The following is a 22,928-nucleotide window of genomic DNA, read 5'->3' on the forward strand; positions in this document are numbered from 1 at the left end:
ACCTCAAGCCGCGTCTTTGTTCAGATTCGGCCTCACCAACTTTGTCCATCGTGTTGAGGCAGAAGATCGCGTGAATAATGGCGCGATCACTTCTCCATGCCGTTGCTCTGACCTCGGCTCTTGCTCTCTTCACGACACCAGTATCGGCTCAGTCAGGATCCTCAACCGCTACTTCCACGAATGCCCCTAAAGCGATCACAACACTAGGCTGCTACGACCAACCAGACCCCTTGACCTCGCAGGGAGACTACACTTTCCAAACTTCAGGATACTGCCAAGGAGTATGCGTGCAGTTGAACAAACCTGTCATGGCTATAACTGGAGGATCAACTTGTTATTGCGGTGACGAACTACCAGCTTTGGACACTGAAGTAAACCCAGACAGTTGCAACACGCCATGCAATGGCTTCGATCAACAGACTTGTGGTGGCATCGGCTTCTGGCAAGTATATCTTACTGGGTTGAATGGAGACGTTCAAACTGCCCCGAACAGTACGAGCAGTTCGAGCAGCTCCTCTCCTACACAGTCTAACGGCTCGAGCACAACCCAACCTGCAGTCATTACCAAACCTGGCGAGACAGTGGTGGTGACTGCTTCCGCTTCCCCTTCTGAAAAATCATCCGGCGGGACCAGCAAGGTTGGCATTGCTGTCGGGGTTGTCGTTGGAGTGGTCGGCCTCTCTGGCATCATTGGAGGCGTCCTCTTGTTCTTGAGACACAAGAGGAATCGTGAGATTGAAGAAGAACACCGTCGTAACGCGGCAGTGAATTCATTTGTCGGATCCGCAAAATCAGACAAGTCATCAACAGACCAGCGGCTTGATCCCTCAATCTACTCACACCGCCGACAGAGCATTGGCAGCATCGCAGATGAGCGAGACTTCTCCAGGAGGATATTGCAGGTATGTTGACTTGACCCTGACGACGGCGTATCAAATTCACTAACAAACCCCTAGGTGCGAAATCCGGATCGAGAGTCAAAGCAATCTACTATGGCGTAGTGACAAGTGACCATCAACTTTACTCCGCTGCTGATACGAGGCTGTGTGGACTGTACACCACAGCATGGAGACGACAACACACTCCTGGAGACGGCACAGTCTACTATGAGTCCCTTTCCCTTACCTTGAGATTGCTGAAAATCCAACACTATCCACATCACTCGACCACTCGCACACTGATGAATGAACACTACGATCCAGACACAACCCTCTCGACCTCACCCCCGCTTTCCGCATTTCAGCAACACAATTGAAATGATGAACGATCCTTATTCAACAGCACCTTCCAGTCCCTTACTCTCATTTGCTGTTTGTTTTAGATTTTAGACCCAGTTTCAGGTGGTCGATGGCATAGCTTCGGCGTCGGTGGTTTGTTCGAGTGTACCACGGGATTTTCCTTCTCCTGGGGATGGTTGACAAGGCTGGAGGAGGAGGGCGAGATTTAGGACCGAGAAGATGGCTTCTCAAGACTTGCATACCCATGCTTGCATTACTATTGAGGGTGTTGTGAAGCAGTGATTTTAGACACCGTCACGCGAGAAGAAATGGGGTACCAAAGAAAACCCACATACTAATATTGGCACGAGCAAGGACGAAGTACGCACAGAATTCTTGTCTCAAAAAAATCATATCGCGAGGGTAATGTCTGATAGGAAGCAAGCATCGGGGGTAGTGGACGATGAGATATCGCGACTCGGGATGTCTCGTGGGAATGAACGGGGAGGATGGGATGGGTCCAACCAACAAACAAATGGAAGCTGATCGCATCGTGTCACGAAGTCATGGCATGGCCTGGAGCGGGCTGTGTGTAAGTGTAGATAGAGATTTTTCCTGCCTGTTTTGTACCACCACCATCACAACCTGTTCATTTCCTATTACCTACCTAGGAACCCCATCCACCATGAATAACTACAGAGTATAAGATACTGCTGCATCTTTCGCCCTGCCCCCGAGCATATTTCGTCTCAACACGCATCCTTTGTTACAATCTACCCTTGTAGTCCTTGCTCGCGCCTCTGATCTTCTGTCACCGAATATGTAGCAGCAGCAGGCTTGGCATTTATATACCGAGTATGTGTCCAGTTTCTTTCCCTTCTTTCTCGCCCTGTGTTCCAGCAAGGTCTGGTGTGATCTCATCGCTCTCTTCCATCTTTCCATTCTCCCTTGCGGCTACTGGCTGACTGTTCTCTCGCACACGGGTCTCGTGAAGAATCGAGTGCCCTGCTTGAAAAGCTCCGCGTTCTCTCAATCACATATAATAGTTGGTCAGGTGGTCCGACGGGTCATTGGTTCGTTGCGCGTTGTTCCTTCAAAGCTGCTTTCGTTTCCAGCCTATTGTCGTTTTCGACTTACTCGTGGTAACTTGCTGTGTGGTCTCGTTTCGTCATGATACAATCTAATCCCCGCTCTAGTAACTCCTCGCTTCCTTTCCCTTCCTGTCTGGGCTCCCCTCAATTGTCCCGTCTTAACTGACGCCAGCTACACCGCTGGCGGAAGTGTTGCTCACGCCCACGGCCTTCAAGATATCGCCCACACTCCAACCAGGTCCGCCCGGGACGATCTCTCGCCACGTCTCGTCCGGTACATGGTCCTCGGCTGGTAACAGAGACCAATTCGGACTGGGTTTGTCGGGGGAGAGCCACTTGAAGTCGTCAATCTGGTTCCATTGGTTGGGCACAGCAGAGGGATCTTCTTGCGAGGAGGAAATAAGGTCACTCTGTTTCCACTCGGTTAGCATCAAACGCTGAAAGGAAAGGAGGAGGGTTCAAATCGAGGTTTGGATGACCGAGCAACATACGTGGAACTTAGGCAATACAGCGAACCTTATCCCCTTGCAATCCTCGATGATCGGTCGGCTTGTACAGTGCAAATAGACATCAACGTTCTGACACTCGTGCATACGAAATTGGCGGCATTTGATCACAAGTACGCTGCTATTGACGCCTGTGATGTGCGCAGGACCGGAGACTGAACCACAGAGTACAAGGGAGGAGGAAACAGAAGTGATGGTTATACTCGCAAAGGGTGCTGTAGCGGTCGTGGGTACGGATAAATCGACGACACACCCACTGAGCCTTGAGAGTGAGCAAGGTGTTCGCGTGTTTGGTGCTGAAGAAGGCAGGATGATGTGTGTGTTGGATTGATTTGAGATGGAGGTCGAGGTTGCTGTTGTGCATAAGGATGGGCGGTCGGTGTCTTGGAGAGGGTCCGCGGGCGGTGGTTGTGATTTCATTTCTGTGTTGGCCGTTGCGGTCGATTTGACTTCTTTTCTAGGTTCCTCTTTTTCCTCCGAGATTGAATCCTGTTCACCTTGTGCTCGCTCGTTGGCAGGGGTGTTGATGTAGCTGGGGGTATTGGCAAACGAGGCATTGGGGGAAGGGGACAGATAACCTGGGACAGCTCGACGTTTCTCTGCTGCCAACTCTGCCGCATCGCTAAGGGATAGAGCAGAGGGAGATTTTGATTTGAAGGAGAACTTGGGTTTAGGAGCGTGGGATCTGCGCGTTTCTTCCAACTTCTCTTGCAAGGCCTTGATGGCCTCACCGTATGTTCTCTGATCGTAGGGCGGGATGTATGCTGAAGCGTCCTTGACTTCACCGGATAGCCGCGTGATGCCAGCAAGACAATGGTCCATGGCATCAGAGCGTTCGCCGCCTATGAGGGCAGTTTCTGCAAGACGGTCCATTTCATCTTGGAGAGCTGTCGCACAGTTCCTTTCGTCAGCCACGGTCTCTTTGGCAGCGTAGAGGGCGCGGTGTACCGGTTATTTCATGCTGGAAGTAGTTGAAGAAACGTTGTTGATGGGAGAGCTCGGCGAGGGGCTCGGCGACCATATGAACCTGTCGCTGAGGCTCCATGGCGGTAGTTGAAGTCAACACCAGAAAGATTGAGGAAGGGAATCAACAGTGCTGTATGATTGAGTTGAGGATCTGGCGGTCTGCCAAATAGGCTTTAATATAAGCCTGTCGCGTGGGCAAAAGCAAGCAAACGACAAGGCACTGGGCAGACTGGGATCGAGATAGCGTGGTGTTGTACTGGGTACCAGAGTCATGACGAAACTCTTTGAACTCATCGGTGTGGGGGCGTCGTGATTGGGGGGCCGAGGGGCACCTAAGGGGGCAGGAGGGGGCTTGGAGGGGAGCGACTAGGGGCAACTGGGGTACACCCATGGGAGCCAAGTTGCAAGTGCCAGGTGGATGCAGTCACCGAGTCGGGCACCGATTGGGCGCTTCCCCAGGCTACAGGACCCGAGTTTGTTAGGGCTTGCAGGCCCAAAGGTTGCAGCCCTGCCGCCAATAACATTCTTGGGGTCCCCATTTCCGCTTCTGTGAAACCCAATCTCATCCATCTGCGTGTCTTGCCATCTTCGATGCTCGCATAGATGATACTATTTCTGCTCCTCCATTCCATCCTTTTCCTCATTTCTGACCACTGAGGTCCGACTCCCACTCGCTTCTTCCCTGCGTATGATCGTACGCTCATTTGCACGTCACGCCTCAACAGTTGCCAAGAAGACTTTGAGTCGCGGCTCTGGTCGTTATGAGATAACCAGCCAGCGACTGTGTGGTGAGTTGTTGAGCCATTGAGATCTGTGCTCTCTTCATCTTTGCTGATGCCCAGCAGACGATGTCCTCGTCCGACTTCGTACCGGCCTCCCTGCTCCAAACACTTGCGACATCATTGATATAAACCCCGGGCGAGGACTTTGGTCCCAAAGTCTCCATCGTCTCCTCCAACCTCGACGACATGTCCTTGTCGAATCTGACCTGGAAAGATATGCGGAGCATCTCCACCCCTTGTTGAAGAGCCACGGCTCGACATATCGGCACGCAACCATCCTCCAAGATGTATTTGATCCTGAGAAACAACTGTTGACCAATTATGACGCGGAAAAAGCTGGTACTGTGGGAAAGCTCCCTGAATACAATGGATCCTTGTTGATGACGGTCAACCTCTCTGGTGCGAAAATCAGCATCGGCGGATATATGGGATCCCTCAGCAGAAAATTCTTCGACGAGCTCTATCTGTCGCTTGTGTCAGGTCCAGGCGCAGGTTTCTTTCGTTATGGTCTGATCCATGTTTTGGCATGGATTCCTGATCATGAGAAGAACTCTTATATCCCGCGAACCGTTCACGCACGTCACAAGCAGACCGTCATGCTTGAGGCAACTACGGACATTGCCGAGGTCGCTGGTGCGCCAGCGGAGACCAAATCGACAAGGTATAGGAAGTGGACCGACCTCGAATTGGAAGAATTTGCAATCATCGATGCTAGAGCCAAAAAGATTTCAGGATATGAGATGCCAAAATTGAGACTCGACACCCCATCGCCGCGCGAGTTGCTCAGTATCGAGCCGACACCTCGAAATCTGCGAAAGGCACACTTTACCTCAGACGCAGAGTGGGTGCCGAGACTCCTGCAGTTAGACAGCCATATAAAAAAGAAGTATCCCCATTGGTATCGGCGCTATGCTTCAGGGCAATCCATTCGCAAACTTGGCCTCAAAACACCGCTTCAGAAAGAATGGGGAGAGCTGTTACGGCGGGCAAACACCACACACAAGACCCATATGAAAGCAGTCGAACTGGTCAAGCAAGAAAGACAACTGATATCGGAATGGAAGTTTGAGATACGCCAGGCGAAGAATAGCTCCCTGAATCCCGACACTGAACGATCACTTCGAAATCGCGCCGAAGCTATTAAAGACAATCTCAAGGCCTTGAATCGAACAAACAGAATCTTCGCAGAAAAGGCCATCGACGACTGTCGAGCTTGGGACATGTCACCGCCAATTCTGGCCTGGAATCGACGGGAAACTCACCCTTTGATCGTGCACGATGAGGAATTTGATACTCCCAGTCGGCATAATCGGCATATGAGCCTTCTGGATGTGATTCCACGAGCTGATTTGATTTCCAGAATCGACACATACGATAAGATGGTATGCTTCCGCTTCGTTGTAACGAGTCTCTCGCTATATTTCTCCAAGAGCGTGGCTGAAGCGTTGAAGGCGCTGGTCCATGAGGGGTTGAATGACTTCGTCAAGACCATCCCGGGGATTCATGATCCCACCAAGGGAGGATGGTATGATTTGACTACGTTAAGAGTGAGAGTTTTGCCATTGGATATGTTTGTGGAGATCGGGTTGGCATATGAAAGGTGGCCATTTCGCATGACTACCGAAGCTATTCTCATGGCAACTGCAGATCCAATGGCCGGATATAGTGGCCCGGAGGATGATTTGAAATGATCTACCAATTGGTGGCTGTATTAAACATGTTGTATCGTATTTGCGAGGATACTGTCGCTTTGGGCAATGAACAATGGCTCATGGAGGGGGCATTGGCTCCCTTCCATGTCTCCAGGGGAGTGATGTTCTCATCCAAATAGCTGGGCCAACACATCACTTGTGCTCATAACCTTTGCGAACTCGCCCTCGAGGCTGGCAAGATGGACCTTCTGCACCGTCTCGGCATCGAACCCACCTTTGCTAAAACACGCAGTAGCATCGCTTACGATGACGATCTTGCCTTGTTTACCTTCCTTCTGTTGCCCTTGTTCTTTGACAATACCCAGATCCTTGGCCCAGCGCACGCTGGTCGACACGCAGTGGTCCGTCGCGATCCCCACGACGACCAACTGCGCGATGCGGCTGCGTTCCAGGATCGGCTGCAGGGCCGCGTTGCCAAAGGCCGTGTTTGTGGATTTCGAGAGCACGTGCTCAATCTGACCAGAGGACGACGACGACGACGACAATGGTGCCGCGCACGGCATGAACAATATCCCGTCCTTCTGTGTCGTTCCGGACGCGTGCAGTGGGGACAGTGGGTTCGTGGATGAGTGGTATACATGCACGATTTCTATCGGGAAGGGGCCTCTTGATGATTCGTCGGCCTCGTTGCCATGGGTGTCACCATTGGCGGCGGTGTCTTGAGAAGACGCCTTGGGTTCTCGACTTTCGCTGGTGCCTATCCTCGTCTTGTTATACCCTCTGCACGCGGCCAGGAGAGAAGTGATATTTTCCTCAAAATCGGGAGTCGAGCGCTCGGTCCCGAAGTAGCCATTGCTGGTGTTCAGGCCGCGCTGGATGTCAATTAGGAGGAGCGCGGTGCGGGCTCCCGACGCTGGTGAGAGATAGGCTCCAAGGGGGTTTGCGTGTGTCGATGGAAGGAACATTTTCCCCCAGAGCGATGCGAGATATCGATGATGGTAGTGGTAATGGTAGTGAGGATGCGAATGACTCTTTCTTGAAGTCCTTTCAAAAGACCTCCTCCTCACGCGCAAACAGATCCACGGATCCAGATCTTCTTATATACCTCGACGGCAATCCATTCATCTCTTTTAATACTGCGAAGTAGGCGCGAGTTTCGACCGCCTCATTGGCGCAAAACAAAAGGGTTACATACATACCAGATACTAAACTGCGGACTTGCAAATATGGCGTCTGCCTAGAAGAGAAACCCGCGTGCGGCCAATGAGAGGTACAGGGTGTGCATGTACGAGTACGGTTGTAGCAAGGCGCAAAGACATTAGAGAGCCATGTACAGTGTAGTGTAGTGTAGTGTATTGTGGTGTAGTGGTGTTGTTTCAGACAAGCAGAATCAAGGTACATAATACTCCTGGGGTAATCAGGCTACCCGGCTCCGTACTGGGTAGACAGCCAAGCTCGCTGGGAGGCGAAGGAGGGGACGTGCGAAGATGGAAAGATACCCGAGAGAGTATCACATGTGGCACGTGATATACATCCCCTCCCCCCCACCTTCCCCTCGTGACTGACGGAGCACTTGTACACCGTCCTCCGTCCGTCACGGAAATCATCGCTGATATTCCAAGGTTTCAATCACTATTCACAGAGCAGCAAGCAGAGAGAAGAAGCTCTCCTGCCCATCGAAAACGTAGGTTTCAACCTCGTCCCCCAGCTCCAACTCATCCTCAAGGTCCACTTCCACAACATCGTCGGTTTGACCTCGAAAGGTCAAGTAACTCTTCCACCTGCTCGGTCCGAGTGTTGGATCGTCCATTTTACTGCTCGAATACCACTTGAAGCGCAGCTTGCGGTACTGAACTGCACAGATCTGCTCCCCAGCAGCCACAAATCGGTTTTGCAGTCCTTGTTGCGCCTGGTGATGTCCTCCGACTGACGGGTCAATCATGTCGCCTAGCGGTATCACCATGCCTGCTGCGGCCAGTGCTTCTGCTATGGGTAGATTGATGTGGGCTGCTATCTTCTCGTCGAAACTGCCGCCCTCAACCACTTGTGCGTCGAACATGGTGTGGTACCCGACCACTAGATAGACGTCGTCGCCTTGATTGTTTGCTTGTTCGATCCATTTGCGGGTCGCTTCATTCTCAAGAGCCTGGTTGAACCACTTCCCAGAATTGCTGATTTGATGTGTAACAACGCGGTCCGCCGTGATGGACGTCAATGTCTTCTTCTGCTTCGAGCGGGAGATGGAAACAAGACGTGTCAAGGTGCTACTAAATCCCTTTTCCAGCAACTTTGAATCATGACCGATGAAATCAGAGTGTGACTTGACAACCACTTCGATATCCAAGGGCGAAATCGGGTCAAGAAAGTCCGACTGTGGATCAGCAACATTTAAAACAATCCTGCCAAGCTTGATAGCCTCAACAGGGAGAAAAGTTTGTGGGATCAAAACGCTCTGATGCATTGTAGTCGGGTTGAGTGAGAGAGAACTGTTTGTTGGATAGGGATATCTTCGTCTGAGCCTGGAATGTCGATCATTGTATGAGATGAGCAGGATGATAAGAGCCGAGATCCATGTGTGAGTCGTTACGCCCCAGCTCGAAGCTCTAGAACAATGGCGACTCAGCTCCTGCGCCCAGGAACCCCTCAACAAAACCAAGACCGGACTCGAGCAAGGTCTAGATTCAGCATTTGTGCTCGATGCTGGCTATTTGCAGAAGCGGGGGATCTCGCCGAGACGGGAGGGAGGGCAAACGACATGATTATTGGCAACCTGATTCTTGATGATTCAAGCCAAGGATGCTCAAACTCTATCACGAACACGCACAGGGTTCGTCTCACGACTTTGCCGGTGGCTGCCGCCGTCCATACAAGTCTGGGTAAGTCCACGAGCTCGCGTAAGTGGAAACTTCTACCAACTGGCCCGATGTCAAGTAAAGTCCAGACCTGTAGAAGTTCAAGTTCTTTGATCGGCAATCTTCAGTCAGAGACGGCGCCGGAAAACTTCGAGAATTCAAGCGACCTGTACGAAGCTTGCCAGGTACAAGCACATGGATAGTATAGCAGATGAGGCTGTGAGCCTTGCGCTGGCGCTTCCTAATACGTTTGACCGCCAAAAAGTTTTGGCAAGTCTAAGTGTCGAGCTTGCGAATCGATTTGAGCTCACAGGTCAATTGGAAGACCTGAGTGGCTCCATCAAGGCTTCCAAGGAAGCAATTGGTCTAGGGCAGGCAGAAGACTCCCAGCAAGCAATATGGTTCACCAATCTGAGTGTCAACCTGGGAAGGCGGTATGATCGTTTAGGACAACAGGAAGATCTAGAGGAAGCGGTCAGAGCGGCTGAGGAAGCTGTGAGACTCAGCCACACCGAACATCCAAGCAGGCTGTTCTGCCTTTATAATCTCAGCAACAACTATGGAAGACGTTACACTTCTTACGGCCGAATGGAGGATTTGAAAAATGCAATCTGTAGGGCAGAGGAAGCAGTACAGATCGTGGCAGCCGACGATCCAATGTTAGCCTTGGTTATAAATCACCTGGGGCGTGTGCTTCATGTTCGATACGAACGAACAGGGGAGCTGGAAGACCTGCAAATGGCCATCCGACACGCAGAGAAAGCGGTGCAGCTTCTTCCCAGCGATCATGCGCATCTACCTCAGTGCTTATCCGAGTTAAGCGGAAACCTTGGCCTGCGATACCAGCGGACTGGAGCTCTGGAAGATATAGACCAGGCAATATTCAGGGAAGAACAGGCCCTGCAGCTCACACTTGACAAGGATCCGCAGCAAGCACAGCAAGCTCGATATTTAAACGGCCTGGGCAACCTGCTGGAAAGCAGATACGAGCGCACCGGCCAGTTGCAAGACTTGGAAGCCGCGATTAACAAAGCAGAAATGGCGTCAAAGCTGCTACCGAAAGGCCATCCGTTCCGGGCCTTGTATCTCAGCAACTTAAGCAACAAATTCGCCATGCGATATGAGCGAACCGACCGACTGGAAGACCTAGAAGAAGCTATTTCTAATGTCCGAGAAGCGGTGCAACTGCCTCGAATTGATGAGCACGGCCTCGCAACATCACTTAGCAACCTAGGCGTGCAGCTTCGATGGCGGTACGAGCGTATCGGCAATATGGAAGACTTGGAAGATGCGGTAGCGAAAGCACGAGGAGCGGTACACTTGACTCCACCTGGTCATTCTGATCGGGCTCCGATGATGAGCAACCTAGGCTTGGTGCTTCAACGACGGTATATGAGCATCGGGCAGACGTCAGATCTCATAGAAGCAATTGACATCGAGCAAATCGCCGTGCTTCTTACCCCATCCGATCATGCCAGCCTTGCAGGCAGGCTCATCAACCTGAGTACGAAGTTTCAGATGCTGTTTGATCGAACTAAGCAAACAGAATACCTTGACGAGGCTATCAAAAAAGCAGAACGAGGAGTGCAAGCAACACCTTCAGATCATCCAGACCTGGCCATGTACCTGAACATACTAGGCCGCCAGCAATACAAGTCGCCGAACCCATTGCACCATACAAGGGCGCTCGACTCATTCCTCCGGTCCTGGAGTTGTGTCAATGGTATCCCTTCAAACCGGCTCCCCTCTGCAGTAGCCGCAATCAATCTACTTCAGGACCAGCAAGATTGGAGCCGAGCTAGTGAGATAGCGAATGATGCTATCAGGGTTTTGCCCATTGTCAACAATCGGTCTCTGGCTCGAGACGATCAACAGCACGCACTATCTATGTTTGCCGGGCTTGCCGCGACAGCCTGTTCTTTATCTGTGCAAGCAGGGCGAGATGTGAGTGAGGCGCTAGAAATCCTGGAGCTCGGACGTGGCGCGATCTTGGGACTTTTGATCGACGATCGTCGTGATATCTCGCAACTTTTACTGTCATGTCCAGAAGAAGCGAAACTTTATGAAAGTCTGCGGGCAGAGGTCAATGTGCCGGCGGGAGATCCACTCGATGCTGGAGGACAGCAGCAGAAAGCCAAATCTCGACAGGATGCCGTGGTGAATCTGGAGAAGTGTATCCATCGCATTAGGGCTATTCCCGGTCACGAAAGGTTCCTGCTAGGCGCTACTGCACAGGAATTGCAACAGCAGGCCAAAAATGGGCCTGTTGCGATAGTCAACGTCACGCAGCTTCGTGCTGATGCTATACTCGTTTCCAAGTCAGGTATCAACCTGGTACCTTTGCCAGACTTTTCGTTCCAGAGCATTCAAGGATGGATTGACCTGGGTCTTACTAACTTCACTCGAAGTGACTATGGAAAGAAGAACAAACTTTATCGGGCATTCCTGGCGTGGATCTGGAAGGCATGTGTCCAAGTGGTGCTGGAAAAGCTGGCGGACGAGCCACAGACGGGGGTGTCCAAAAGTCATTGTCGTCGCATGTGGTGGATTGGCACAGGCGCCGCCTGCACGATTCCTTTTCATGCCGCTGGAGATCATTCCCCCGGCTCTGCACAAAATACGTTCAGCCATGCGATTTCTTCCTACACGCCAACAATCAAGGCGCTCGATTTTGCCCGAGAACGAATTGCGACAACCCGTGTGGCTGACATGACTGTTGCTACTGCTACTGTCAACAAGAAAGCCCTCGCTATAGTGTTGATGCCGGAAACTCCAGGAGAAGCCGATCTACCGTACGTCACTGGCGAAGCGAGCAACATCCACACATCAGCCGCATCTGCTTTCAGTATACAGGAGCGCAGCTGCCCCGATGCCGACGAGGTGCGGGAGCGGCTGCAAGAGTGTCACATCTTCCATTACGCTGGACACGGCCTATCCAACCCTAAGGACCCCTCGGACGGGTGCTTGGTGTTGCAGAAACGAGCGCAGCCACCCAGCAAGCCGATCCAGGATCGCCTTACGGTTGGACAAATTTCAGATATGTATTTGCCCCATGCCCATCTCGCCTATCTCTCTGCTTGCTCGACAGCGGAGAACAGCGCGACGGGATTGTTGGACGAAGTCATCCACCTGGTAAGCGGCTTTCAAGTGGCCGGATTTGGACATGTGATTGGGTCCATGTGGCCATCGGCGGACGGCGTGTGCGCAGAGGTGGCGCGAGATTTTTACGCGAAGCTTTCCCAGGAAGACAAAATGTTGAGCAGAGATGGAAGTATAGCAGCGGCGTTGCAGGCGGCTGTGATCAAGGCGAAGGAAAGATACAGTGGGCAGCCTTTGCTATGGGCCCAGTATGTTCATTTCGGGGCTTGAGAGCCGGGCTAGACAACAGGCTTTTTTGCAAGACGTCTAATGCGATTTACTATTCAGCGCTACCTTAATATATAATATATATACCATATTACATTACGTCCTAGCACCATTGTTTAGATATAACAGATCCCGCCTGAATCGAGAGAAGAGGAGAATCCCCAGTCAGAACGTATATGCTCAATGGCCTACGCTGAAGCATTTGCAAGCCTGCATAATTCGGTAAGAGAGGATTGGATTAGTCCTTCCAGATTTCGGCGGCCAGGTATATCTCCTCAAGGTTCTCATCATTCACTAAAACTATACCGTAACATAACAAGCCGTCCTTGGCAAGCAGGTCTTTCGTTCGCCAGTAACCTAGATATGTGCCTGGGTCGGTACATATGACACACACATCCTTATGATGGGAAGCGACCGACCCAACCTTGCGGCTCGGCGACAAACAATCTGCCAATAAGGTGGCGAGCTATGTACAGCTCAGTGCCCTGCCCAGGGGTTTGGGGTTGCAAGAACAAGCCAGCAAGCAGCCCGATGCGCAAAGCTCGTCCTCGATGAATGCCACCGCGGCATGTCACGATGGCGACCGTCCATGCATTGCCCAGCCAGCTTCTGAAGACATACACCACAACCAAAGATGGATGGCAGCGTGAAACCTCGTCCGGAAAGGGACCTCGCGGCAGTTAACAAGAAAGCGCAGTTGGCGAATGGGAAAAGAAAGGGGAAATCAGAACATCCTTCTCGGCCTTTAGCCGCGGTGTTGTGGAAACAAACTCAAACACAATGGGGCTCCAAGAAGGAAGTGGGAGATGGGCATTTCATCTTTCTCCCTCGACATACAGTGCATCAAATATCGCCCAAGACTATAAATATAACAAAAGCACGAATGTTCAGGACTAGGCCAATGTCACAGGATTTTGTTCGGGCTCCAGATTCGACAGCTCAGACAACACCGCTGGCTCCCCGCCTGTAGAAAATGGCGGTGCACCACCACGACTCGTGAGTGGCTGACGTGAGGTCTGCCTTGTCCACAATGCCCTGGAAGAGACCAATGGGCAGGCTTGAACTTGGTATATGGGATTTATAGATGAATTGGGTGAACCAAACCACAGGTACGCACTCATGGGCGGGCACGTATATAAACAGGGCGAAACACAGGCACAGGACTCACCTTCAATGGTAGCAAGCCAGCAATCCGTTCTTTCTCTTCTCAGCACTCGTTCCGAAATTGCCAAAAAAGCCCCTCGCTTTGTTGGAAGATCCTGCCATCATGCCAACCTTCAAGAGTCTCCTCCCATCTCTTCTCCTTCTCCCATCGTTGGGTCTCGCGTCTCCCTTCCCGAATCCAGCCGCTACTCCCCAGTCCTCGGACGACACGGATCAAATCACCTGCTTCGAGCCTGGAAGCGGACTCGTCACCACTCAACAGGCCAACGACCTCGTCAACGAGTTCGATCGCCTTATCTGCCAATCAAATCCGAGCGCACCCATATCGCTTAACCCATTAGAGGGTGTCTCGGTGGATGACCCGTCGGGAACAATCATCTTTCAAAACACCTTGAACATGGTGGCAACTCCGCCGAGCTGTGGAGAGGTGGTGAACGATTTTCAGAAGCTGTTGGCTCAGTGCTTCACTGGGCAGGGTAGCTATGGTGGCGTATTGATCGAGACTGCTGGTGGTGGGAGGACCTCGTATGTCATCAAGTCGCCATAAACCCAAAGAAGACGAAATGTTTGAGGAGTGAGCAAGCGCACGCGGAAGGGGACAAGGCTAGATAGATGACGAACAGCCAAGACCACGGTCGGGAGAGATCAGATTCATTTTGAGCCATCCGAGTACTGAGATGAACCATCGTCAGAGCATGGATAATATGACTTCTCAAAATGCCCTGAATGATTTATCTGCAGAATGAAGGTTGCGAAAGGGGTATATCGTCCACTTGCAGTAATATTGAAGGCCAAGAATGTCGGGGGCCATACTCGGCGATTAATGAATCAGGCGACAACAAGACGGTGTCCACGCGTCCGTTCTTAAAACTTGGATGTCGTCTTAATCTTGGCGAGATGCAGATATGCCTCGTGGCTCCATCCAGCAGGAGGAAAATGCATCAGCCTCGTGGAAAATGACATCTGGTGGATGGTGAAGGTGAGATCTAGTGAGCGAAAGGCTTATGGCCAAGTGCCCGCCCGCCCAGCCTATTGCTGTTACTCCATATTCATCAGGAAATGGAGTGATACCTGCCCTATGCGGCCGGAGCTGGCGACAAGGCTGACCCCCTTGAGCCAAACAAGGCTTTGTCTTTCAGAAAATGCACCATCGTCGCGAGGTTTCGACGAGCATTGACTCTTGAATGTCCACAAAGTCCATCCCCTTCGAGTTCAAGAAAGATTTGGCTTGGTAAAAGTCGTTCGTCCCTTGGGGCATCAGTCGTTCATACCAATATTCCTCCGTGCAAACAATAAGCCCTGCGAGGTAACGCGCTGACACCGGGTGGCGCTCGTCTTCCGAACATTCTTTATTGCTGAGGTCGACCATGGGCATGGTTAACGCAGCAAAGGTTTCTGATCGCCTTGTAGGGTGCTCAGCCAGGAATAAAACACAGTTACCATTCCAAAAGCTCATCATATCGGCCCACTTGTCGTGATCCTGGTCCTTGAAAACGACGTATCTCTGCGACGAATTGGGTAATCGAAAACGCAAATGGGTCTTTTCGACGGTAGGGATCGGCACATCTTTTAGCAAGATTGCGTCGATGCCACTGACAAGAAGCCCATCTGGTGTTGGCTGTGCTGGTGGATAATCCTCGGAGGGCGTGAGGAGCCTTGTCCCCGGGTGGAGCAGATCGCCAGGAGCCCACCGAAATCCATCAACCTTCAAACGAGGCCCAAGCATCCATAGGACACTGGCAGGCAATTTTTCCTGGTTCGCCCAGAGTGTCTGCATTTTGACATCATCCTGTGCCTCAAGAACCGCGCTCAAACCGGAACCCAGCAGGATTGAGGCGCATACCGTAACGTCCATCGGTCTCGATGTGGATCGAAATTGGAGGGTAGTCAAAAAGGTCAGAAATGGATATTTTTCATGCTTTACGGTCTGAAGCGACAATTTAGCCTGGTCAATGGAGATCGCGGCGTATAGTCCGAGAAGTTGAGAAACGAGGCCAGCAGCGGCATCCGAAGCCATGACCGTTAATACGTGTTCCCGTGGGGTGTATGGGACTATGGTGTCGGCAAACTGAAATCTCAGATCCTCCGCCAAAGTCGCTTCCTGCATCGTCCAGAGTCGTAACATCCACTTGCAGCAAAAGATAGAAAATAACACTTGGTCTGGTGAAGACGGAAGGTTGTGTGAAAGGAGCTCCTCTGACAAGACAAGTACTTGACTTGCCGCCGAGTAGACCTTGGCCATGCGCAGAATTGCCAGATGCCTCAGAGGTTCCTCCACGGGCACGCACAAGGTGTCTATCCAGAAGTGTGAGCCTTGGTTCGTTGTCAAGGTGGCGACATAGTGTTGGATTGAGCGAAGTTGACACATGGGCAATGAATTCTGCCTTGGATTCCCCCTACCATCAGACCATACGTGAGAGATTGCAACGTATCGCAAGCCTGGTTTGAAGGGAACTATGTTGATCTTCTCGTCCTGGAAACCCACAAGAGGAAACTGTTCGTTCTCGAAGGCCGCCACCAAGTCGGAGTTCGGCATCGCCTGATGCTGACAAGCGCATTCCGGCTGCATGTGGTCACACTCATGCCTTTTACAGTCGCAGTGTTCGGACACATGACGGGTCTGATAGTTACCGACATCGACATTGGAAGCGAGACAAGCAAACCGTGTAGTACAGTTTTCATGGTCAAACCCATCCTTCAAGGAAGGGAGAAGGCTGGCGAAGTATAAGCCTTCAAGCCCGAGCCTTGAGCCCACCCGATGCACGATGCTGGGACACCAGCCATCCTCAGATATCAGTTTTCTCTCCAGCAGCTGACACGGTACCGAAATTTGCGAATTGGCAAGGACATCCTCAGTGTCATCGAGCCAAAGTCTGCGGTACCTGTCGAGCGTTTCGACCAAGGTAGATAGAGCCAGACATACCGAAAGTGGCAAGAATTGCATGGTAGCTTTGTCAGAGTTCCGATCCAGCTTTTGCAATATCCATTTCGCCTCTTGTAAGCAGCGGTCGAACTGGTCTGCCCATTTCGAGTTGTTCTTCAGCTCGTTGCGTCGTGCCATGAATTCTCTGAAGAGTGCTCCCGCAGTGACATACCGATTCGAGGCGCTCAGATTATGTCCCACCGCATTGGTGCCAGACCCTTCAACAGAGCCCTCTTGCCTAGAGACTGGTCTGCTCAATGCCTCCTGCCAAATCCCGAAGAAAATCCATGTTTGAAGGAACGAACCCGCACAAAGGAGAATCACTTCCCGCGTGTTTGACATGTGAACAAATCTGTCATTTTCCTGTGACACCGAGGTATAATAGTTCTCCCAATCTTTGCGAGCGGCAGTGATCTTTCCTCGAAGCAAGGCGTCAACGTTCCAGCCTTGACGCTCGTCGTAGCCTAAGAATCCCTGATTATCGAAGTCCGGGCCGCCGAGGTCAGGGACGAGCCAATGCGACTCGACGCCATCTGGCAGTGGCAGGATGTCCATGCTATTTGTGATATGCGAACGAATGCTGTGTCTAGAAGGAGAGAGAAAATGCTGTTGGTCGAGGACGATGTTTCCAGCCTCACACCAAGAAGAGACTTGGCAGGCCAAGAGAACTGCTGGTGCCCAGAGCAAGCGAGGAGCTGCCTGTAAACCTCTTTGTAGGGAGTATGTCTTGAAGTATCTTCAGCCTTGCAAACCCTCTTCGTCGGGATTTCCTGCGTCGCACGGCACCGGATTGTAGGCACAAAAGAAGTCGGATAATGTTACTCCTAACCTCAAACAGGCTACGCCACCTGATGCATAGCAAGAGCCCCTTGTGCATTAAGGCTTCTGAGAATCCTTTTCACAGAAGACAGCTAAGCCCTTGGAGTAGGCAAAGTCAACTGACAATTCCATACACGATGAAATGGTTGAAAAGTGCTTTTCTGGGCACATCATTTACCTTCTCACAGGGAGCACTGACAGGGCACTGACAGGCTTCGGTTTCGCCTTGATGCTATGCCACGGCAAACTCCTCAGATTGGAGAGATTTCTGTAACACTTGCGATCTGATAGTCATAGCCTTTTCCTTGGCTATCACATCGAGGATCATGGTCGAAGAGAACCACACTGAATCTGCGCTCAGCCCACGAACATTCGAATTGGAAGAAACACCGACCATAACTGCGGCTTCACCTGAAATCTGGCTTGTTTTGGATCCAATATGATAGCATAGAGCTTCTTTTGCAGAAGGAGCGGTGCTTCGTTCGAACATTTTGCTGTGTCTGAAGGAAAATACGAAGCCATGGTATAGGTCTCTGCATGGCTCTGTCGACGTCCGCGCCAAGAAGACCTATTGATCCTATATTGTCAGGATATCGCGTTTGTTTGCAACAATATTGCTATTTAGTATCACCAAATCTTTTCGATCAGAAGGATTTTCGTGCAGTGTGTTGCGAACGAAAATACCTAACCTCTCGTAGCCTCGCACACACTGTCGTAGCGCGCGACTCTCCTCTGGGATGATTTGGCCAGAGCTCAGCGCTGCAATATACGTCTTCATATACCAGGATATTAGTAGAAACCGAATGGAGAGGCCGGAATTGAGCAAGACATGTCCGAAACGGCTTTCGTTAGTGGCGTACGGTATATACACCTCAGCAGACTTAAGTGTTTGAAACCTGAAGGTAACGGGGATAGGACAGGCTTGACTTCGCGCGAATCGGACCATGCGAACGATGTTTGGTCATCAAATTGCTTCATGACCTCTTCTTGCAAACGGCTGATAATGAACACGACAAGTTTGACCTCGGATGCACCATTCACGATCATCATTCCACCTGTCTCAGCTTGCCAGATTCAATTTCGTAAAGCAATCCAACCACCTGCGGTGCATGGCCCCCGTATAGGGGATCGCTCTTGATCAGAGCCACATCTTCCCGGATACTAGCTTCTAAGCTGTACCGCACACGTGTCAGCAGCCGTCCGACACTGCTGCCGGGTAGATTGGACTTACTCCTTGATCTCCCCAAATTCCAAAGTGTCAACAGTCTCGGGAGGAAGCGAAGACATCTGCTTTATTTTTGCCTGAACTTCACTGTCTGGAACATGAGTCGTACCGCAATCTGCCATTGACAGGTGAGCTGGAGAGCAGCGCGAGAGGCCCAGCAGACCCACCAGTGTGATGGACGACTATGATCAGTCCGAGTGGAGTGATGGTGTTCAGCACTTGTACTGATCGCATCGCATCCATCGCTCTTCCACCTGCGTTTCGGATGACGGCCGCCGGTCTCTCAGGCCCCAGAGCCATGAATTGCTCAGGGATGACTCTTGGATCGCTGCAAGATACTTGAGTTCGTCAGGATATCTTTCTTGTTCGTATCTGGAAGCAACATACGGATGACCGTCCCTTTGGAGCCTTTCCGTGCCCACATCTCGCGCATCTTCATCAGGGACAGAGGCTGCGCATAATTTGCGGCGAACTTAGCATTACTTTCGAGAAACTGAGCAAGAGGTCTGCTTTCCATTGTGAAGAAGAATTTGTGGCCAACGCTATGTCTGGAGGTTTGGATCTACCACATGCCACAGCTAGTCGCCCGGGGGGACTAACTCGCTTCATATATCTTCAAGTCCTTCAAGTCTACATTGCTCTGTTCTGATACGTGCGCAATCACAACTTCCTCGACGATGTCTATGACTGAAAACGGAAGCAGTTGTAATCAAGCCGATCCTCGTACCTGGTGACTGGATCCGGCTTTAGTCTTTCCGTTCCTCTTTGTATGATTGGCTACACCAACCAGGGGATGAATTGCAAGTATTAATCAGTTCGTACTCGCAGGCTCAAGCACTGTGAGGGACAAGAAATCGTCAAAGCCTTTCTTTTCGTTGATAGGTAACCAGTCAATGATTTGAAGAGGCAGGCCTCTCAACGTCGCGTACTTCGTACCAGGGATTCGGGGATCGTAGCGACGGCGAACATCGTTATCGAAGAGACTGGAAGCAATGAGCCTCCTTGACAAGTTGCGTAAGCTAGCAAGGACAAGAGCCATAGTAATCATTCCACGCAGGTTGATTGTCAGTTAGAACAAGCAGAGATCGCCGCCACTGAGTAAGCAGTTTTCCGTGCCTACCTTTTAAACACTAAGCCAAGCTTGCTGCTCAATCGTGACGCATCAGAAGTCAGAACTTCCTGCTGTGTTCACGACGATCGACTGTACACCGGCAATCAATCCAAAAACGGTCTTTCTTGACCCAGGCTTCAACCCATGGGTCACTTCGGCAAACTCAGTGGCGTGTCTCGCCATGTCACTTGCCCGCGGGATGCAATGTTTGAATTTGAGGGAAACGGCTTTCAACGGGACGAGGCGTTCGTTCGAGACGTAGCTGAATTTGCGGAAATGAAGAGAGCTGGACTCTGCCGAGTAGAAAAGAAGGTGAAGGAGGAAGTTGTTGCTTTAAAGCCACCTCGCTGCACAGTGGATGCGCACGTGATATGGCTGCAGCTCCAGCTCGCCCGGTGGGACTGAGCTTTGAAGCCCGCCAAGTGACCTCATCAACAACACGTCCCGGAGCCGCCAGATTCGCGCGTCGCACAAATGTGTCCACCATCCACCTATCGTGTACTGGGTAACGCGCCATTTGCCGTCTCTAAGAAGTTTGTCGATTCAAGGTGCGTGAAATCCGGGCGTAACAACAATATAAAGCTGCGCATGCAGCTTATCTCTGCGGAGTCCGTCAAACCATGCCTCGCGCTCCCCTTCGCCGCCGTCAGCTCAACCGAAATGGCCCGATTCCACGAGGGCCGAAAAAGATCAACAGCAGCCCGGCTAAACTGGAACTAGAGAAGAAGTTGGCGCACAAACCGATCGGCTCTAGACCGAACGACAGCGACGACAGCGATAGGCTCGTTGTCAAAGGCAATGGGAGGAGAGGGAGAAATGTCCCGAGGCAGGAGATTTACGCTTCTGGCGCTGTGGCTGCTGGCGACAAACCGGGCAACTATCCCACCAGAGCGCAAAGAAGGAAAAACATGGCAAAGGCGACGAAGGAGATACTTGGGAGTGATCAACAGGAGGCGCGAAAAGAGGAGGGATCGATGCCGGTCAACAAGCAACTGCACCAGCTCAAGCCGAGATCTCCCACCACGAATGGAATCTTCCAAAACGTGCCGGGCACGAAGCAGGTGTTTGCGACATCTGCCATAGCCAGGTCTCCAGCCGTGAAACCTCCTGTCTCTGTTCTACGGTCGACACAGCCAATGCCAGCAAGAGAAAATTCGATTCTCGGCACTCTGAAGCCTAGACGAAGGCAGCCTAGTATTCTGCAAAACCTAGATCAGGATTCGTCCAGTTTTGACCTCGAGGAGGAGGAAGAATTCTTACCAGATGACGAATCCACACCTTTCAATCTCTCCAACCCGTTGAGCAAGAATACAGCACTGGCTACAACGTCACCCACGCTCATGTCTTCACGCAAACGAAAATTTGGCTCCTCCGACCCTCTCAAGCCGGCTGAGATTGAATCCGTTCAAAGACCTGCAAAGTCCCCCTCGAAAAGTATGCATACATCGAAAGCCACCCCTGAGCCTTCTCCACCACTGGTGCCGTTATCTACGCTACGGCAGTCGGGACGACGACACCGCGAAAGTACCCGTGATGAAGACGATATCATGGCTCTCCCAGAGAGCAGTTCCTCGCCAGGACTATCTCCTGTAGAGGCAAAACCTCCGCCATCCATAAAATCGACAAAGCATCCTACGAAGCCACCACCTGTCATGACCACGAAGGAGCTCCAAACTCTCATGATGCCAACCAAAAGGCGAAGGACAGAGCGGGAGCGAAAGCGAACCCGCGAAAACTTCAATATTCCGGCCGATATCGACCTTTCAAACCCCGAAGTCTCCGAGCAAGATGTATCGGATTTCCTTCCTTCAAAGAAGGGGAAGAAAACAACACGGAAAGGACCTTTGATTAAGGCAGGCAGCATGCGTACCAGAGCCAAATCTGAGAAAGCGGAAAAGCAGGGCAATATTGCTGCAGCGTCAAAATCAAGGTCAAAATCAAGTACGAACCACCTCATCACTAGCACCTCGCCCATATTGAGGCCCTCTACTTCGAACCGCGAAACTAAGTCTTCGTCACAGCTTCCTACAAAAAAATCCCAAGCAAAATCCCAGGCAGGACGCCCGAGGCAGTATGGTGGCTCCCTCCACCAAGGCCGAGATACGGCTCATGGGCAAGACAAGGAAAATCATTACCCTCACCAAGACGAAGAACTTGACCATTCTAGCCATGATGGAACTGGGGGCGTGAGCCTGCCAACCGACACGGGAGAAGAATTCATGGAAGTAGGCAGCAAAGTACAGAGCAAGCCAACCCCTGTTGGTAAGGATAAGTGGGCAGAGATAGATGCTTGGGATCTGGATTTTGAGGACGTTGAAGTTATGACTGGGTCAGGAAGTAGCTCACCCATACTTAGGTGATGAGCAAGGCTTTTTCACTTTCGCTTCACCCGAGGTCAGGATAACGCGGTCCAACGATTACGGTACGATAAATGAGCAAATGAGTGGTATTCATCGGTCCCAATCTACGAGAGTCTTCCACAATCCTACGATTACACTCCCCGTCAAGATCTTACAAGTACACAAGTGCCAACCCAAGCCGATTCGGGAGGGGGGAGGACATTGTTGTAGATCATCCGCAGCTGCAACGCCAAAATTTAGCATTTTCGCTGTCCAGCCGCTCGTTTTCTCAAGAAGATGGTCCGTTCATCACGCCAACAGTCCTCTTCCAGGTAACGTTCGCAACAGTTCCCTGGCTTCCATGCCTCGTCAGGATCCAAATGCCGCAGTTCAAGCCGTCCGGGGTGAGTGTGCTCTTATTTTTCTGGATGAAGTTTTTTTTTTTGCTTCAATTCTAGGCCCCTATAATGCTAGGGGCTACATTGATATTGATACGGCCTTTCTTTAACTGGGCGAAGTCTAGTGTTTGACTAAGTAGAAGCACCTCTTTCAATCGACGGTGGGTATTAGGGAACGAACGGAATTTTAGAAAACGTGCACAATGGTCATGGGAGAGTACAGAACTCATTATATGTGCTTGGCCATTGGAAAACTCCCCAACGGTCTCCCCAACGGTGTTTTCATGGTGGTTCCATTTTTAGCTAATTATGTCACTTGGCACTCTGTAGTGGTGGTAGTTACCGATGTATTATTGTGGTGGTGGTTGGAAAAGGCATCAAAATTGGCACTAGTCGACAAGGCTGTGATGCCAAGGCCCCATAAGGCTGAGCTGCAGCCACTGCGTCCCGCACTTCTGGGGAAATCAACCAACCCACCACACGCCTTGCTTCAGCCTGCGCTTTACACACCCCCGTC

General features: G+C 51.4%; 10 protein-coding genes across 10 annotated transcripts; 5 read left to right on the forward strand and 5 right to left on the reverse strand.

Moving 5' to 3' along the window:
- Window positions 1–77: 77 nt before the first annotated feature.
- On the forward strand, window positions 78–911 carry A1O5_03473 (uncharacterized protein; the record flags this gene model as incomplete). Its single annotated transcript, XM_007744084.1, has 1 exon — window positions 78–911. The coding sequence occupies one exon, from the start codon at window positions 78–80 to the stop codon at window positions 909–911; it is 834 nt and encodes a 277-aa protein (XP_007742274.1).
- Window positions 912–2,466: 1,555 nt separating this feature from the next.
- Window positions 2,467–3,859, reverse strand: A1O5_03474 (uncharacterized protein; the record flags this gene model as incomplete). Its single annotated transcript, XM_007744085.1, has 3 exons — window positions 2,467–2,718; window positions 2,800–3,701; window positions 3,763–3,859. The coding sequence occupies 3 exons, from the start codon at window positions 3,857–3,859 to the stop codon at window positions 2,467–2,469; spliced, it is 1,251 nt and encodes a 416-aa protein (XP_007742275.1).
- A 609-nt stretch (window positions 3,860–4,468) lies between these two features.
- A1O5_03475 (uncharacterized protein) lies at window positions 4,469–6,253 on the forward strand (the record flags this gene model as incomplete). The annotated part of the gene is made up of 2 exons (XM_007744086.1): window positions 4,469–4,568; window positions 4,626–6,253. The coding sequence occupies 2 exons, from the start codon at window positions 4,469–4,471 to the stop codon at window positions 6,251–6,253; spliced, it is 1,728 nt and encodes a 575-aa protein (XP_007742276.1).
- A 128-nt stretch (window positions 6,254–6,381) lies between these two features.
- Window positions 6,382–7,179, reverse strand: A1O5_03476 (uncharacterized protein; the record flags this gene model as incomplete). Its single annotated transcript, XM_007744087.1, has 1 exon — window positions 6,382–7,179. One exon carries the CDS (start codon window positions 7,177–7,179, stop codon window positions 6,382–6,384), a length of 798 nt encoding a protein of 265 aa, XP_007742277.1.
- A 671-nt stretch (window positions 7,180–7,850) lies between these two features.
- A1O5_03477 (uncharacterized protein) lies at window positions 7,851–8,675 on the reverse strand (the record flags this gene model as incomplete). Its single annotated transcript, XM_007744088.1, has 1 exon — window positions 7,851–8,675. One exon carries the CDS (start codon window positions 8,673–8,675, stop codon window positions 7,851–7,853), a length of 825 nt encoding a protein of 274 aa, XP_007742278.1.
- A 586-nt stretch (window positions 8,676–9,261) lies between these two features.
- A1O5_03478 (uncharacterized protein) lies at window positions 9,262–12,435 on the forward strand (the record flags this gene model as incomplete). The annotated part of the gene is made up of 1 exon (XM_007744089.1): window positions 9,262–12,435. One exon carries the CDS (start codon window positions 9,262–9,264, stop codon window positions 12,433–12,435), a length of 3,174 nt encoding a protein of 1,057 aa, XP_007742279.1.
- Window positions 12,436–13,699: 1,264 nt separating this feature from the next.
- A1O5_03479 (uncharacterized protein) lies at window positions 13,700–14,143 on the forward strand (the record flags this gene model as incomplete). Its single annotated transcript, XM_007744090.1, has 1 exon — window positions 13,700–14,143. One exon carries the CDS (start codon window positions 13,700–13,702, stop codon window positions 14,141–14,143), a length of 444 nt encoding a protein of 147 aa, XP_007742280.1.
- Window positions 14,144–14,731: 588 nt separating this feature from the next.
- On the reverse strand, window positions 14,732–17,074 carry A1O5_03480 (uncharacterized protein; the record flags this gene model as incomplete). Its single annotated transcript, XM_007744091.1, has 1 exon — window positions 14,732–17,074. One exon carries the CDS (start codon window positions 17,072–17,074, stop codon window positions 14,732–14,734), a length of 2,343 nt encoding a protein of 780 aa, XP_007742281.1.
- Window positions 17,075–18,384: 1,310 nt separating this feature from the next.
- On the reverse strand, window positions 18,385–19,080 carry A1O5_03481 (carbonate dehydratase; the record flags this gene model as incomplete). The annotated part of the gene is made up of 4 exons (XM_007744092.1): window positions 18,385–18,511; window positions 18,570–18,678; window positions 18,731–18,901; window positions 18,951–19,080. 4 exons carry the CDS (start codon window positions 19,078–19,080, stop codon window positions 18,385–18,387), a joined length of 537 nt encoding a protein of 178 aa, XP_007742282.1.
- Window positions 19,081–20,294: 1,214 nt separating this feature from the next.
- On the forward strand, window positions 20,295–22,034 carry A1O5_03482 (uncharacterized protein; the record flags this gene model as incomplete). Its single annotated transcript, XM_007744093.1, has 1 exon — window positions 20,295–22,034. One exon carries the CDS (start codon window positions 20,295–20,297, stop codon window positions 22,032–22,034), a length of 1,740 nt encoding a protein of 579 aa, XP_007742283.1.
- Between the last annotated feature and the right edge of the window lie 894 nt (window positions 22,035–22,928).

Source organism: Cladophialophora psammophila (assembly GCF_000585535.1).
Source record: "Cladophialophora psammophila CBS 110553 chromosome Unknown aczJe-supercont1.4, whole genome shotgun sequence".
Lineage (NCBI taxonomy): Eukaryota > Fungi > Ascomycota > Eurotiomycetes > Chaetothyriales > Herpotrichiellaceae > Cladophialophora > Cladophialophora psammophila.